Genomic DNA, 16,699 nt, shown 5'->3' with positions numbered 1-16,699 from the left:
ATCAGACCAAGCTAGAGTCAAAAACCACCGCAAGACAACATACTTTAATGAAGTTCTCCAAGGTCAAAGTTGGCAATGACGAAGCTACAAAGAAAAAATGTGTAACAGGTTTAACTTATCGTTACGAAGTTACATCACTAAATACAGGGGATTCTCAATATTTGGTGAGTTACATGAAAAATGAATTCAGTTTCTAATCAACGAATGGGGCGTGATAAAATAAATAAAACGCACCATATTATATTTATCATATTAATATTATATTCAATTATAATACAACATAAACACTTTCAGTGTTTAATTTAAATTACAGCATATTTTCCATGAAATAATAAAATTTAACTAAAAATTTACAATAACACAATATATAACTAAGATACCTTGGAATATTAGTATATTTAAAATCTGTACAATCACCTCACTAATTTGTAAAACTTACTAATTATATGAATATAAATATAAATAGATTTCCTTGCCAAAATTATAAACCGTAGATTGGTGGTTATTAATTCCGCCCAGTTTGGAGACTTGACCGTTACATTTTACGATATTATAAATGTATACATAGGTGTTGTCTTAAAGAGTCTCTATTATATTGCTCCGTTATCTGGACCGAACGCTTTGGCAACCAATATATATCGGACCAAGCTAAACAATTAAAAATAAGGCATAATTAAAAGGTGTGGTAATAAGCTCACGCTCGAGTCTCAATATAGAATATATACTTGTTTAAATTTAATATTAGCAGCTACATTCAAATATACATATGAAAAATAACATTATAGGCTAATTTCAGTCACACCTATTATTTTATTATAAATCTCCATATAACAAGTGGCCGGGTATCCACATATCTCAGTTAAAAAATGCATCCTATCTGAAAGTGTTCAAATTAACTCACCAATTCCAATCGATACATATTGATAACCCCTTAATTTAATTAATAAACTTCTTAGCTGAGATATATTGATGAGCACTTGTCACAACTGCATGTGATATTGATATGAAACAAATTTAGTTTTATTCAACAAGTCGATAGTGATACCATAAGTATGTATGTAGTAAAACCAAAAGTTTTCGCACACATCTGAGTAGGATTATTCGCATATCTGATTGAGGTTCATTAAATAACTAAGCTACTATAACAACTAGCTTTATATGTACTATTAATATCAATTACTTAATCACAACTTTTTTTATTATCAAATATATTAGTGATACCAAACTCTATATTTCAAATATTTTTTCCGAAATATTTAGTCAATTACCATTACAGGAAACCCGATTAAAGTGCAGCGACATCTACAGTCCCTCTTTATGTAGGTTCAAAATGTTTTAATAGTTTAATGTCATTTCCCGAATTGACGCCAATTTCCGAGCTGTAAAGTAACGACCGGAGGATATGATGTAAATCTTGCTGCTTGGGCAATAACCAGTTTGCATTCTATTCCTAGACAGATCTATTGCGAAAACGCTTTTGCTCGATTATTTTATTTCATTCAAAATGTAGCGATAAAATTGTTCGGTTTTAATGACGTATAATTACATAAATGAAACGGACACCTTGGCTGTGTAGTTAAAACATAAATGCCTAAAGTGGAATAAAAAGTAAAATATATTTTCAGAAATAGATGGTGCTTAATTAGAATAACAGGACAGTTTTGTTCTACACGTTTACACTGTCAGATATTCGGTAATAAAAACTGAAGACACAATAAAAACAATCACAGGTTACTAAGATTCGGGACATAACTAACTTGAAAGTAATAAAGTAAATTTTATAAGAAATATATGACAGTGTATTTTATGTTAGCAGGACTTCTTACATTCAACATATCACTAGAGTGCCAGTTGCACAGTCCAGTCCCTTAATTTCTTTACACATATGCTTGAGTTGAACTACTGGCCATCACTTGCAGCAGTTTCCTGCAGCCCTTGGGCCTGTATCTCCTTCCGTGAGTCGTCGACCTTGCGCATTTCCTGCCTGACCAGTATTTTGTTCATTCTTGGGCAATTTTTTTGCTGTAAAAAACCATTGTGTAGCTCCAGTGAACCATAACAGCCCAAATTAATCAAACTTACCTATTGCTAAAAATATATCATTAACATTCATTGCTGTCTTAGCTGATGTTTCCATAAACAAAAGACCATTTTCATCAGCGTAAGTTTGAGCCTCTTCATACTCAACCATTCTTTTGTTGGCCAAATCTTGCTTATTTCCAGCCAATGCAATTACAATTGTAGGACTCGCTTGTCTCTGAAGCTCTTTGACCCACGTTTTAGCTCTTCCGAATGTATCTTGATTTGTGATATCATACACCACTATTGCAGCTTGTGCTCCACGATAATACATTGGAGCCAAACTATGGTATCTACAAATTTTTTTATTAAGTACATAAACAATGTTATAGTTCATATATGAATAAGCAAAGAAATGCAGAAAGAAGAGAAACCACCAGTGCTACACTACATGTTTAGCATACCTTTCCTGGCCTGCAGTGTCCCAAATTTCAAACTTTACAGTTGTATCATCCAGACAAATGGTTTGTGTTAGAAAGGCTGCTCCTATAGTACTTTCCTGGTACTCATGAAACTGTCCCTTCACAAATCTCAATACCAAACTGGACTTGCCTACTGCACTTTCCCCTAACAGCACCAACTTGAATTGACAAATCTTTCCTTGAGTCTGACCATTTGGTCTCTGTGCTGTTCCAGTTCTATTTGCCATAATTTCTAATAATTAAATAGAAAAGTATTAGAGGAAATTAACAGTTGGATATAAATATGCACTTTCACACACACAGACAAATATATATATATATATATATATTGTAAGTCATATATATATATATATATATATATATATATATATATATATATATATATATATATATATATATATATATGACTCACAATCTCAAACAATAGTTTGAACAAAATTTAAAAGATATGAAAGACTATTGTAGTAATTGTTAAGTGTAGATTGGTGTAGATTTTTATAATATTAAAAAGCTTAACTATATTAAAGATAAAAACAAAGAGGGGGCGTATTTGGGGTATGCCAAGGGCACCATACAGCACCCAATATATAAAACTGTACTTTTACAGAAAGTGTTGGCCAGTCCTACGCCCAGCTATGTAAATCCCCAATATCGAAATCAAAATTAAAAGTTAATAAATAGTATGAAGAACATGAATTAGATTAAAGATAATGACGCATTTGACAAGAAAAACATAATAGGCAAAAGGCTAACCTACCTTAATATCACTATTGGCTTTCCGTAGATCACGTTTTGGAGATGTAATGTTTGATTTTTCTCAACATAAAATCTTAAAAAACGATTTTCTTCTAGAGATGTGTTTTTGAGGATTATTAAAGCAAAAAATAGAAAACTGACAGTTCACCTAAACGGTACAATCCAGCTTGTCTCAAGATCCGTTCCACTTCGTGCCCACTATTTAACACGATTTATTCCGAAAAATTACGATGGTTGACGTTTACTGATACCAACTAAAAATATTTTATGAAATAAACTAGGAAAAGGCCTTTTTCTATTATAATGCACAATATTTTCTAATATTAGATGAATATATATGTTTAATTACAACAATAAAGATAATATAGTGAAATTCCCAATTTCTTCATGGCTTATTATGGCAAAATAAAGATATAGGGAGATGATGTTATATAGTAAATTTTTGTTAACTTAGATGGCTATACTGCATTCACAAATATGGCGTAAACTAGGCTTGGTTTGGAAAAAAACATTATATTATTTCTACACTGTCTATTTTTCTCCGTATATATAAGGATTTGTGTCTTAAAGAAAAGACTATTGTAATTGGATGTTTAAAGTGTTTATTAAGTGTTATAAACAAGCAGTGGAATTATCAATATACAATAAGGATCATAACAAATGATTAAATGGACGCATCGTCCATTATTGCCCAGGTGTCGAGAGAGGACGAACAACTAAACAGTTATCCTCCAGAAAAAGGTACATTGTTGACATTATTAACACAATTCACCCTGATACAGGTAGTTAAAATTTGTTGCTAAACAGACATGATATAACTATTTCGGCTTTTCATGTAAGGTCCCTTCCATAGTTTCATGTAAAATTATTTCAATTGGGATAACATATTTAAATATATAGGCGTGGATCTTACCTTTAGGTAAATATACCTGTAACTGATGGGTCAAATATTAAAGTTAACCCTCTAGCTTTCCAAAATGTTTCTAGTGTTCAGAAATTTTATGGGAAAGTAGGTCATAGATGCATTTTTAATGAAAAATCTTGAGTATTTTTATTTAAAATTTAATAGATATATTTGGACATTTAATTATAAAGCTATTGATTGGGTTTCAATGATATAAGAAAATCAAATTCAATCAAAGCAACACTTTAGCTCATTTAATAGATTAAATTTTTTAATGTGGCATTGCCCTACTATTTTAAATAGAATATTTAAATTATTTAATAAGTGTGATGTTAAGTTTTAAAGTATGTTTGGTCATAACAATCTTATCATATCTTTAATTTCATTTGAGTATTATATTTATGCCTTATTAATTTTATGATTTAGATATTCATTTTAATGACTAGATTTTAACAAACAACAATTTTTTTATCAGTATTTATTGTCCAATTATAAAGTTTAACAGAAGAATTCTTTTAAACCCTTAAGATAATCAATATCTAGGGACTTAGGTTAGGATTTTAGATTAAAGAGTTTTTATTTTAAGGGAGCCAATCATTAAATGAAAATGTCCAATCTCAAGAATTTCAAACACCACAGCCTCAAAAGAAAACTTTTCGGGGATTCTTGCGATGTTCGCTCTGCTGTCTTGGAAAGAGGAAAAACAAAAATGATAGCCAAGATGGTGTGGACGGATCTCAATATGCGCCGAGTGATAGGGTTTCATTTTTGTTACCTCCACAGAAAAATCAGGATGTGCAGAAAAAATGCATGGTGATTGACCTAGATGAAACATTGGTTCATAGCAGCTTCAAAGTGAGTCTTTTTTTAAAAATTTTCATACAAGGTCTGTATTAATATTGTTATATTTTTAGCCTATTAATAATGCTGATTTTATTGTTCCTGTTGAGATTGATGGGACTGTACACCAGGTGTATGTATTAAAACGACCACACGTGGATGACTTTCTTAAACGAATGGGAGAACTTTATGAATGCGTACTATTTACTGCGTCACTGGCTAAGTACGCTGATCCTGTTGCTGATTTATTGGATCAGTGGGGTGTTTTTAGAGCTCGACTGTTTAGGGAAAGTTGTGTTTATTATAGGGGCAACTATGTAAAAGATTTGAACAAATTAGGTCGAGATTTGCAACAAATTGTTATAGTTGATAATTCTCCGGCATCCTATATATTCCATCCAGATAATGCTGTAAGTACATATTTGGGAGCGTTTTGGCCGATCGCGGTCTAATCTTAACATTTTTTTTAGGTGCCAGTAGCATCATGGTTTGATGATATGAACGATAACGAACTGCTGGATTTGATTCCATTTTTCGAGAAACTAAGCAAAATGGACAATGTTTATACAGTGTTGTGCAATTCGAATCGGCCATACAACAATTCGGGCGCGCCACAAATAAACGGTCCCAACAATACCATCACCACCACCACCACCACCACTACCGTGCAGCAAAACAAACAAATGTCGCCTCCAAACACATAGCGACAGATCCGCTACACCACTATCATGTGTCATATATTCACTTGGATTAGTTGCCGGGATCCTGCTTGTTGGTTCGGACCGCGATCGATAAGCGACAGGCCCGCTTCTTCGCAACGCTACAATCTAATCTAATTTTTTGATGACATTTTACCGACTTGACCTAGTGAGATGCAAGAAAAAAATATTCATCAGGTTTAAAGAATAGACAGTATATTTTTACATCAACGCGTTTAGCAGGCGCTAATTGTTACCGATCTCGCTCGTTTTTCCCCTGAAAAATCGATTATGATCGCCGATTTCGACAGTACCGAAAACGAGAATCCGGATCGAGTTGGCGCCGAAACTACTTAAAAAATATGAAGAAAATTGCTCATAGTACTTTTAAATGTGATGTCATTACTAATGCTAAGTTTGGATCATCACCGAGATGGCCGTTTTCAAATTTTAAGATTGATCGCTTGATGATTTTCACCCGTAGGTGTGACCCGTCGATGTTTCAATGTGACCTGGTAAATTCCTAAATGTAGGCCGAGGCGTTTTCCAAATTCTAAGCATTATCGCGCTTTCATTCTTTGTATAAAGGAGAGAGAAAAAAAGATAATCCCGCTTTTAAATGGCCATTTATACTGCGTGTTTATATTTGGACGTGTTCTTTGATCGTTTTACTTCTCGTAACTTACGACGTTTTGTAAAGATTCAAAGTCTGTAACAGGAAATATGAGTGTGCAAAATTATGTCGTCGTTTTCTCCATGCATTCTGTACTTTCGTGGATGGAACGAAAGGTATTTCCTCATTTAGGCCGACATCGCCTGATCTTTTGCATGAATAAATGGAGGATACACGTAATGAAAAGCGTACATGTAGAATCACCCTCAAAAACAATCATGTCTCCGTCGGAGATGATGTGGTATGTAGGAACCAAAGTTCCAAATATTTAACAGTGGCCTTAAGATAATATCTGATTTTTTTTTGGAATATTTAATATTGCAATTTATACTGTAGGGGAAAGGTAACAAAACAACATATTCTCGGAATACATCACAACTTCTTCTATTTTTTGTAGCCGATATCATTTAAATAGGTTTCGAAAACCTGTTCGTCGTATTTAGTACAAATGTTTTATCTTAAAACTTTATTAATTGTATTAACTGGAAGGGCTTCCTGTATTGATGTGAGACTACCGAAAACGGACGGTTCGTTCTTTTGTTCTCACCCAACTATACTATTTTCAATCCTTTCAAAAAGGATTGTGGAAACACGCATTTTCTGATATGTACGTAGTGTTGGGTGCGAATTCTCGTCTCTACAAGAAGCCCTTGAATACAGCATTCGGTAAACTATAGGTTTTATTTTTTAATAAAATGTACAGTGTCTTTTTTAGGAGCATATTATATTCTCTAATATTAAATTAATATATTTCTTATGTAAATTACTTAGTTGAAATATTTGCTAGCCTGTGAATTTTGAATTATTTGCATTATTAAATAAGCAATAATTTATGACCCCACATACCAAAAAAAAATGTGGATTTTTCTGTTTGATTTTTAGAGAACCGATCATAGTACTGCCTAATTCATAAAAGCATTTAAAAACTCAAACCGCATATTAATCCATTAATTGGTTGGTTTCCCCGTTCAGGGGGAACTATGTTTATGTATCACTTGAAATTTGCATAATAGTTTTGGGGGGTCCTTTGTAAATTAGTTATATATATATATATATACATATATAAATGATAACTTAATATTAACAATATTTTTATATATTTTTGTTGTAGAATAATATACGATTATTATTGTTTATGTTGATTTTAAAACGTATTAAAAAGCCAGATTATGTATACCTGTGTTTTCCTGTCTTAGGAATAAACTGCCTACCTTATTTATCTTTAAAATGATGTCCCTTAAAAAAAAGTTAAATTATCTGTCGGCGCGATCAATAGTTTAATTTTAAAAATGTTCTTGGAAAGAGACGTACCGTAAGTGTTAAGGGGATATTAGTATTGTAATCTAGAAGCATGTATTTTATGTATATGCATGTATTTTTTCAAGTGAAAAAAAATTATTGACGCAACCTTGAAAAGAAAACCCTTAATCTGGAGAAGTGCTGATATCGTGCAAAGTAAAAAAAAAAGTCAAATGTTTTCCTCGAAAAAAAGAGATATTTTTTGACATATCCCAAATTCTTAAAAACAGTAAAAATGTCCTTATAGTTTTACTTTTTTTTTGAAAAACTCCTTTGGGGCATATTCTTAAAAGGTCAAACTTAGAACATATGAATTTTTTTTCAAATTTCTAGACTAGAATGTCCCATTAAGTTGATACGCCACTGGTAATTTGATCAATTCTGTACAAGGTTCCTCGTTCTAGAACTGATAAGTGTTTTAGTTTGTTAGAACATACAATTTCCTATTTTGTATATTCCGAACTAAAGTTATTAATAATCCGTCATCTGTAATAATCTCTAAATACATATTTACGAAAATGTTGAAGTCATAATGTGGCGAAAACGTCAAATTTATTTAATGAGATTTGCAATGATGTCATTTTACAAATGTCGGATGGATGGAACAAAGGAGAATTATTATCGCGCTATTTCATAATCTTAGGAAGTCACATCTTCAAGCCTCTACCATAAAGTATTCGAAAGCTTTTTTAAAGTAAAATTGTAAATCAAAAATTAGAAAGAGATTGGTTGGGGCATGTGATAAGAAGTGCCATGAAAGAAATTGTAAAATTGGATCGACGACAGCAGGAAAGAGCAAAAAAGATCGAGATAATTGGATGAAATAAGGAAGAGTGACAGAATTGAAAGCACGCCAAGTAAAGTAAAATCCGAGCTAGGAACGATATAGAAAGCTTCTATAGATGCAGTAATACTCCAGTTTAATGATGTGTGGTCCCATTTAAATTCTTGAGATATACCGAAAATTTGGCACAAATTAACATATATAAACGCTAAAGATATGGCAGAAGCTAATTTTTGTATTAATTATAAAACCTTTGTGTAAAAAACATTATTTAAGAAGTGAAAGTCATTTACATCGATCATCAACCACAAATATCTAAGGATTAGTATTTCAGTACTTACTTTATCTGAATTGTGATTTGTTATATTACATCGCTAAGTCGCTTACCTAGCATGCTTTTAATAACATCTTACATTGTGTTTATATTTCCTGGATAAACAAGGATTAAATAATAAATTGAGTCTAATGGGATTTCTTTGGGATCCATATACAACTGACATCGGTGGCGGGTCCCGAAGTCCATCCTACGTTCTTCTCTGTTCGCAAATTTGTTTTTCGATAGACAGCACGTTACACATAGATGTTAAACGATCTTCGACCATTGAATTTCTGAGAAATACCTTTCTCTTACCACGATTTCTGTCCATTTCCACGTGTCTCCTAGATTGATTGCTATTAAATATTTTAGATTTCAATGAGATTTTAAACAGGTAGCGCATCATTTAATGTTCTGCAATCATTTCTTGAATAAATTACTGAGAGTTCAGTTCGTAATCGTTCTTTATCAAGTGTGGTATAAAAGGAACATACGGAAGTTAGTTTATCCTCTGGAAATTTATCGCAATACTCTCCAAAGTATTCGAAAAAGAAAAGTGACGCAAGTACTAGATGCTCTTTAAAATGATATCGGTCCTTTGCACAATTTATTATAACATCACATACCTCTAAAGCAGACATTCGGTAATCAAATTTACTATTGCGTTTATTTTCTGGTGGCTCATGACTTATTATATCTGATGCTTCGATAATGATATTATCAATATTATTTCGAACTTCAATAATACTACCTTCAAAATTATCGATAGCGTCTCTTATTCTAGTTTCGATTTTTCTTTGCTACAGCTGGTTAAAAAGGATATCTACGTGGGGCATCACACGATGGAAAAAAGTTAGCCACAAATTGAAGATCGGATCATTTAATGTGCGGCGAATAGAGGCTGCTGCAAATTTTTCAAAAAAATTACATAAAACATAAATAAATTTATTAGTGTATATAGCAACAAAAATCAGGTACTTTCCATACAAAAACATAGATCTTAATTATTCAATAAATGGAAACGAACGATCTATGATAAAGGAATGGATCTAAAAATATACTGATTTGTCCTGGAGATGTTGGTAACAAGCCTAAAACAAATAATTCATCGTTTACACCTACATTATACGGTTGCCGTTCCGGTAGCTAGTTACTTTTAATGTCGTGAACATGATCCCCAGCTCGCCATTTTCTATAACCGAATCCATAAAGTTCTCGATAAACTCCAGTTCGGCGCCGAGGTCTGGTATCCTCGATCGAACTACCACGAATAAAAATAGAGGTAGCAGGTCGTCCATGTTCCACAGGTAGTTGTTCCCTATCAGGGTTTGAGCGACCGGAGTCATCTTATCCACCGTATTCCTGATCACTATTAACTTCTCGATGGGCAGGAACATGCTTTTTATTTGTTGGAGGGTTTCTATTGCTTCGGCAAACGCGCAAGCGTTATCCGACGAGACTACCGAATAATCTAAATCGAAGAACTTCCTGGAAACGAGCAAAAAAAAAACAAATGACTATCGAGTGTAAAACAGTTTATGTCTATCTAAAGTAGCAGTGAACTTACGTCATGTATAATGTATTGCCTATTGCAGTTTGTAAATTCGTGTTAATACTTTATTGAATATTAAGCTGTTGGGGTTTTTGTTGGAAATGTTTGTGTTGCAGTGGCACTGAATATTATTAATGTATGGTCACTATAACTAGAATCTCCCAAATTAAAGAGAAAAAATATAATTTTGGATTAATTGAAAAGAAAGTATCCACATACCTTGATGTTCGTTGTGTATTGAAGGTTACATTTATGAAATTTATAAAAGCGGTAGGTTAGGTTTCGTAAATCTATTGTTCTTCATGCTAGAAACAAAAAGATTCCAACAGGTGGTCGACAAAGGCCGTAGTTAAGGATTGGCTTGCAAAACATAAATGAAGTATTGAAAATACCATGTTAAAGAATGAAGTATTACAAACTCTCACTTGCTAAATTTAAATAAAATGTTTAATTGTATATGTAATTTACTTTTTTTTGAAATAGTCCTGAAAAAGATACACAGACCAGATGGCAGAATAATATGGTCACAGAATGTAACGTCTTCTTCCCTATCATTGCATATTCAATCAAATTGAATTGTTACAGTAGATACGCAGGCTGTGAAAAATATACAGGCAAGAACTGTTTGGGTATGTGAAAAGCAATACACTCTGTACAATAACCCCCTTAGGTTTGGATGAACTAGATCAAATAAACAGAAGATATTGACAAATGGAATGGTGGAATTGTGAACTGGTGATAGATTGCAAATTAGCCGTTAATATAATAGTTATTCACTTGAATAGTGGCTCAGAATGTGACAGTGAGTGAATGAAACTTTCTGGATGTGGAATTATGATCCAATGCTGGCAATACCAAGACAGGGTAATGAGAGTGAAAACAACTAAAGGTGAGTATAGAATTAATATAGAATAACCGTAGGAAATTGTGTTGTAGAGTGTTAAAGATGTATGATGTATGAAGAGATAATTAATAAACTTTAATTAAACATTAGGGGAAATGCAGTGATTAAATCTAATTTTATCAAGAAAATGTACACAGGTAGTAACAGAAGAAACTAAGGAGAAACATAGTGATATTAGAATGATTCTAACAAGAAAAACAGCAACAAAGGACACCAGAACTAAACCTAAAAATGTAAATATGTTTTCCAATGAAATTAAAATATATTACTTAGATGTACAATAATTAATTAGGTGGATTAAGCCTCCAGGGAATACCACAGGTGGTTTAGAAAAGAGTCCAATGTAAATAAATTCGAAATAACTCTTACCTACAAACTGTCGTCGCTGTTTTATATATACTGTAGTCTTAAAATAAATTATATTTTAATAATAATTAACATAATTAACATTTTTGGTTTATTATTATATTTATTTTAGAATGTTATTATATATCGAAGCTAAAATGAACTAACACCCGCAGAATGTCAACGTTAAATGCGGCAACATTGCACAGTCATAAAATGAGATGACGTAATTTCACTGCTACTTTAGATATACTTATACGTTACGTACTTATCGACTGAGAGGATGCTCATGAGCGCGCGATCCGACAATTTGTTCCATTCTTTGAGCGACTTCTTGTATTCTTTCTCTTGAGCATCGTTTTTTAGGATCAGTAAAGTGAATAAACAGTTATAGACCTTTGGCAAAAATATAGGATACAACAGAGACTGATAAGTGATAGATTCGTCCCTAAAACCTCATTAACTTCAACACACAACCTCAATAGTTGAACGAAACATACTTTTTCCCGTTATATGATAAGCGTTCGTTCGTATCACAGGACGGCAGGGCGGGAAAGAGGTACCTAACGATTCTATATACTCTCTGCGTCAAATCGATTATTTCTATTATTGCCTGGTTTACTAGGACAGAATGATTTTTACCACTGTAACAAGTGATGTACGCTTCTGACAATCCACTCAGAAGCGAGCCCAATGGATGACAAGTATTTTCAAAGGCCTGTAATATATTTACTTACTAATCGATGTAAAAAAAATCAATTTATCATAGTACCCTGGTTAGATATCCTTTGACTTCCTGGTAAGACTCGGCGCCTAGCAGGTCTCGACCGAAAGGTGGAATAACGTCGAGATTATTTAGTGAGTTTTGGATAAAACCTTCATCGCCTTTGGATCGTTTCAACGTAGAAGCGTTAGATAAATAAACCGCCACGTTTTGCCAAATCTTAGTGGTTTCAGGAGTCTCCGCCCGTTCAGTGAAAACCTCACCTTTCTTCAATCCCAACGCTTCGTGGCAGTGCTCAAACAAGGACGTCCATTTTTGCGACGGTGGTGTACAAAATTTTCCCGAGCCGCATCTGCACGATTCGATAGTTTTCTTCAAAACGCCGTTGTTGATTCTCAATCCCGTTTCCAACGACCCGCTTAAGAATCCCTCCAGTACGTGACCTGATGGAAGGGTCAACGAGCCTTTGCCGCCGATTATCCCGATACCTTTGAATTCCCCCTCGTAAAAACTGCCATCTTCCAAAATCATAGTTCCGTGACCCTGAAAAACACAAATTGATTAACGATAATTGAAATATGGGTCTCTGACAATGTGTTGAGGACCACACACCTGTAGTACGTCGCTATGAAAACGCCCTTCGTAATAAATCCCGTCGAAAGTCACTATTAAACCATTTCCTTCCTTCTTATCATCGACCCAGGAACCGATATACTTCTGTCCTATAGATATGTCATCCAGAACTCCGTAACCTGATTTTTGATCAGATATCCATTGACCAACATAAACTGATGCGGAGTTAGCTGTGAAACTTCCTTTTCGCAGGAAACCATGACCATGACGCATTCCATCTTTAAAATAGCCCTTATATATATCACCATTAGAGTATGTAAATATACCGTATCCATTTGGTTTATTATCTTTCCACTGTCCTTCATAGAAGCCTGCAAATAACAACGCGATTTTTTTACTTATTATTATTAAATTTATTCAATACGAACCTTCGTTTGGTATATCCATGGTACCATAGCCGCATATGACATTATTATTAAACGACCCTATGTAGATTTTACCGTTTGTCCACATCAATTTTCCTTTGCCCTGCATTTTCGCGTTTAGCCATCTTCCATTGTAAGTCGCGTCCTTTAAAAACCCAGGTTTCGTGAATGTATAAATACCGTTTCTCGCAATCGGAGTGTGAGGCACGTCTTCTTTGTTCAAAGCGAGTCTGATCGATTTCTGCAGTATGTGGAACCAATTATTTCTCGATATATCATTATGAGCGACCAATGTCAGCGTATCCTCAGGCATAACTAAGTTAATAAGATGCAGGTCGTTATGAGGAGGTAGATCTAACCAAACCATCGAGAGATTGTGGCAAGAGTAATGCGAGGATCCGCTTACGTGAGCGAGAATGTCCGAAAACAAAACGAATCGATGAGACGAAAATCGACTGGAATTGAATAAGGCTATGGGGTCCGTTAAACTATCGTAGATCAATCTCCTTTCCGGTGTCATTAACTGATTGATATTCTTACCGGCGTTCAACCAGAACAACCTAGTCTTCTCCGCTTCCTTAACTTTCGAATCCATATCCTCTATGAAATGTTTCCATTTGTTCAAAGCTTCCGAATTTAAATAATGGGTATAAAATTCGGTGTATACAGACATTCGCTTAGCAGGCGATACCAACACGGTTGGAAGGTTATTATCGCCCTCATTTTTATTTTGTAGCATTTCAGCAACTTTTTTTTCGAATCCATTAATTGTTGTTATATTTTGAACGACATTAAAATAGTTTTTATTTACAGATATAAATTCCGTATAATACTTTAAGATAACTATATTATTAGGGGAACCTATGCCATTTCTACACTCTAGCAGACTATGTGTGTTAATACAATGAAAATATAATAAATCTACATAATATTTGCAAAAAGATTCATACAATATATTATTTCTAGAGTTTCCAATTTTCTTTAAAATTATCTTAACTACATCTCGGTATACTTGGATTAATTCCTCCAAATGAATTTGTTCGTTATGTAAAAAGTTACTGAAATAATCATTATACTTCGGTCCTAAATTTAACAGAGTATACTGGTTTGACGAGATCAAATTGCGGAAGGGACGTGTCACCATATTCGTTTCATCGATCTGGGTTGGCGTTAACCCACAAAACAGGTTTTGGTAATAATTCACACCTTTTCCAAAGTATGTCGCAGTACCTTTGTTAGTTAAAATCACAGTGTATTGAGTACCACAAATACCATCAAGAATTCTTTCATCTTGTTTATGAGTAAAAAGTTTTGGAAATGGTTGATCAATACTTTTTTCCAGGCTTACTTGATTGAAATTGTTTTGGCCCCAAATATAAGCTCTCCCATCCAAAGTTATAGCACATGCATGATGGTTTTGTAAAGAAATTTTACAGACGCCATTATTCGATAAAGATGGTATGATTACAGGAATGTCTTTTTTAATTCCATTTCCACCTTAAAAGGACCATTACACTGTCATGACTAATTAAAAAAAAACACTTACCTATTAAACGGGATACAATGTTACCCCAACACCAAACTTCCCTATTTAGTAATTCTGAACCTATTTCTAATACACTCTCTAAACGATCATAGACTTCTGCCTCTGATAAATCTCTTTCTGATGTGCTTTGACTTCCAGAAGCCGTAAGATCTTCTTTGATGGAATGTTTTGATTGGATGGTTTCATTGTTATTGTCTAATTCACCACTATATTCTGAACTGGCACTAACATGACGAGACAAAGTAGCTACTTTATCTCCTACAGTTTTTACACCTTCAAATACAAATGATGCCATACTGCTGACATTTTCTTTTATAAGTTTTGTAGGTTTTTCAGTGCATTCTATTAGATATTCTTCTCCAACAGAGGACATGCGTGAAATTTGTCTAGAAAGAAAATCTTTGGCAGCTTCAGTGTTTCTAAATATTATGTTCTTTTCAGCTTTTATTTGTGTATCCTGGGAAACATGAGTTTCTGAAACACACACTTCATTTTCAGCTCCACTATCACTATACAAGGTGTCACAACTAGTATTACTTTTTAACTTAATGCCTAAAGGGCAGATTTCTTTAGATAAATCCTGTGAATCAGGTGTTGTTGCTAAAGAGGTTGTAAAACAACTTGGGCACTTTGACATAAATATTTCATCATCACTGTTATCCTTGATAGTAAAATTTTTTTTAGCAACAAGTATTGCTGCAGAATCTGACCCTATACCTATATCAAATATTTTCCTTTCAGAAAAAAAAGATATTTTTTTGGGAACATCTGAATTAATATTAACCTGAGGCATATAACCACATCCCCATAACTGATTATTGGTTGATATAAATAGTTTTCCAAAGGAACCAACAGCTAAAGACTTTATTTTGACTCTTTGCTTTATTTCAGGATGCCCGCAGGGGCATTTGGATTGTTCAATAAAATGTAATTCATGGAGTATTTCAACTTGTTCATTGCACATAAAAACATTGCCTTCAGTATCAATGATGTACAAATATTCTTTATATGCATCAATATCAACCAGTTTCAAGTTATCAACAACATTTAAAATCAATTCTTTCTGTACATCATTACTGTTCTGAACTGACCCTTTTAACAAATTATTCCCATCAGTTAAGGCAAATATAGTATCTCCTATATTAGCAATTTTCACTAGCGATTCCTTAACACCTGCCAATAAGCTGATTTTTTCATTCAGTATCCATAAATAATGACTCATTTTTCACCATTCCTCCTTAATTTAAATTTAAAGCATACTCGATTTATGATCCTGTGTAATTAAAATTAACATAGTTACAATCAATTAGCTTAATCTAGCACAATTTCCATATTACACAATAATTAAATTTGTTTTAAAGATATATATCCATCATAGACATCCATATACCTTTATGTATTATTGTTCCTATAGACATTGACAGTGAATGACAGAAAAAAAAATAAATATTAGTGTTTTTCAATTATGAGTTCTATAAACGAAATACATCGATTATGGTAAAACATATCATATATAATTAGGGACTGAGATATTTTATACAATATATATATATATATATATATATCGATATATCGATATATTTTTGATTAATGATATATATCGATTATGCCCGTCACTAAATAATATTTTCTATTCAAAGAATATTGAAAAAATATCGAAACTTCTTTTTAATAATATCGATACATATTTATTCGCAACAGCTCTAATTTAGAAGATTTTTTTATAGACTGGGGGAAAATCCAGAAAAAATTATTTTTTAAAATTTTGAATTAAAATTTTAAATACATTTTTTTAACTACCACTTTCACTACAAAAATATTGATATATTTATACATAGAATATCGACGTTAAATCAATT

General features: G+C 33.0%; 3 protein-coding genes across 7 annotated transcripts; 1 reads left to right on the top strand and 2 right to left on the bottom strand.

Annotated features, from left to right (window-relative positions):
- Positions 1-238: 238 nt before the first annotated feature.
- Rab5 (RAS oncogene family member Rab5) lies at positions 239-3,473 on the bottom strand. Its single transcript, XM_076414912.1, has 4 exons — positions 3,259-3,473; positions 2,484-2,733; positions 2,083-2,372; positions 239-2,022 (listed from the first exon to the last, which is right to left on the bottom strand). Exons 2-4 carry the CDS (start codon positions 2,726-2,728, stop codon positions 1,910-1,912), a joined length of 648 nt encoding a protein of 215 aa, XP_076271027.1. The 5' UTR covers positions 2,729-2,733; positions 3,259-3,473; the 3' UTR covers positions 239-1,909.
- A 234-nt stretch (positions 3,474-3,707) lies between these two features.
- Positions 3,708-7,546, top strand: hzg (CTD small phosphatase herzog). Its single transcript, XM_076414897.1, has 4 exons — positions 3,708-3,998; positions 4,748-5,016; positions 5,076-5,411; positions 5,472-7,546. Exons 1-4 carry the CDS (start codon positions 3,926-3,928, stop codon positions 5,703-5,705), a joined length of 912 nt encoding a protein of 303 aa, XP_076271012.1. The 5' UTR covers positions 3,708-3,925; the 3' UTR covers positions 5,706-7,546.
- Positions 7,547-9,700: 2,154 nt separating this feature from the next.
- Positions 9,701-16,270, bottom strand: Als2 (Amyotrophic lateral sclerosis 2). 5 transcript variants are annotated; one of them, XM_076414830.1, is made up of 11 exons: positions 16,178-16,265; positions 15,625-16,113; positions 15,378-15,557; positions 14,841-15,314; positions 13,298-14,791; positions 12,909-13,240; positions 12,345-12,839; positions 12,073-12,290; positions 11,841-12,020; positions 9,926-10,259; positions 9,701-9,862 (listed from the first exon to the last, which is right to left on the bottom strand). In XM_076414830.1, exons 2-11 carry the CDS (start codon positions 15,647-15,649, stop codon positions 9,821-9,823), a joined length of 3,774 nt encoding a protein of 1,257 aa, XP_076270945.1. In that variant the 5' UTR covers positions 15,650-16,113; positions 16,178-16,265; the 3' UTR covers positions 9,701-9,820. The 5 variants fall into 5 exon arrangements, with proteins under 5 accessions (XP_076270945.1, XP_076270942.1, XP_076270941.1 ...); XM_076414827.1 differs by having other exon boundaries at positions 15,378-16,269; XM_076414826.1 differs by having other exon boundaries at positions 14,841-16,113.
- Between the last annotated feature and the right edge of the window lie 429 nt (positions 16,271-16,699).

The sequence above is a fragment of the Rhynchophorus ferrugineus genome, unplaced genomic scaffold (assembly GCF_030347505.1).
Source record: "Rhynchophorus ferrugineus isolate W39M unplaced genomic scaffold, kcgeb_rfMv2 rfM9, whole genome shotgun sequence".
In the NCBI taxonomy this organism is placed as follows: Eukaryota; Metazoa; Arthropoda; class Insecta; order Coleoptera; family Curculionidae; genus Rhynchophorus; species Rhynchophorus ferrugineus.
The sequence above is the reverse complement of the archived record's forward strand: the minus strand, read 5'-3'. Positions and strand labels throughout refer to the sequence as shown.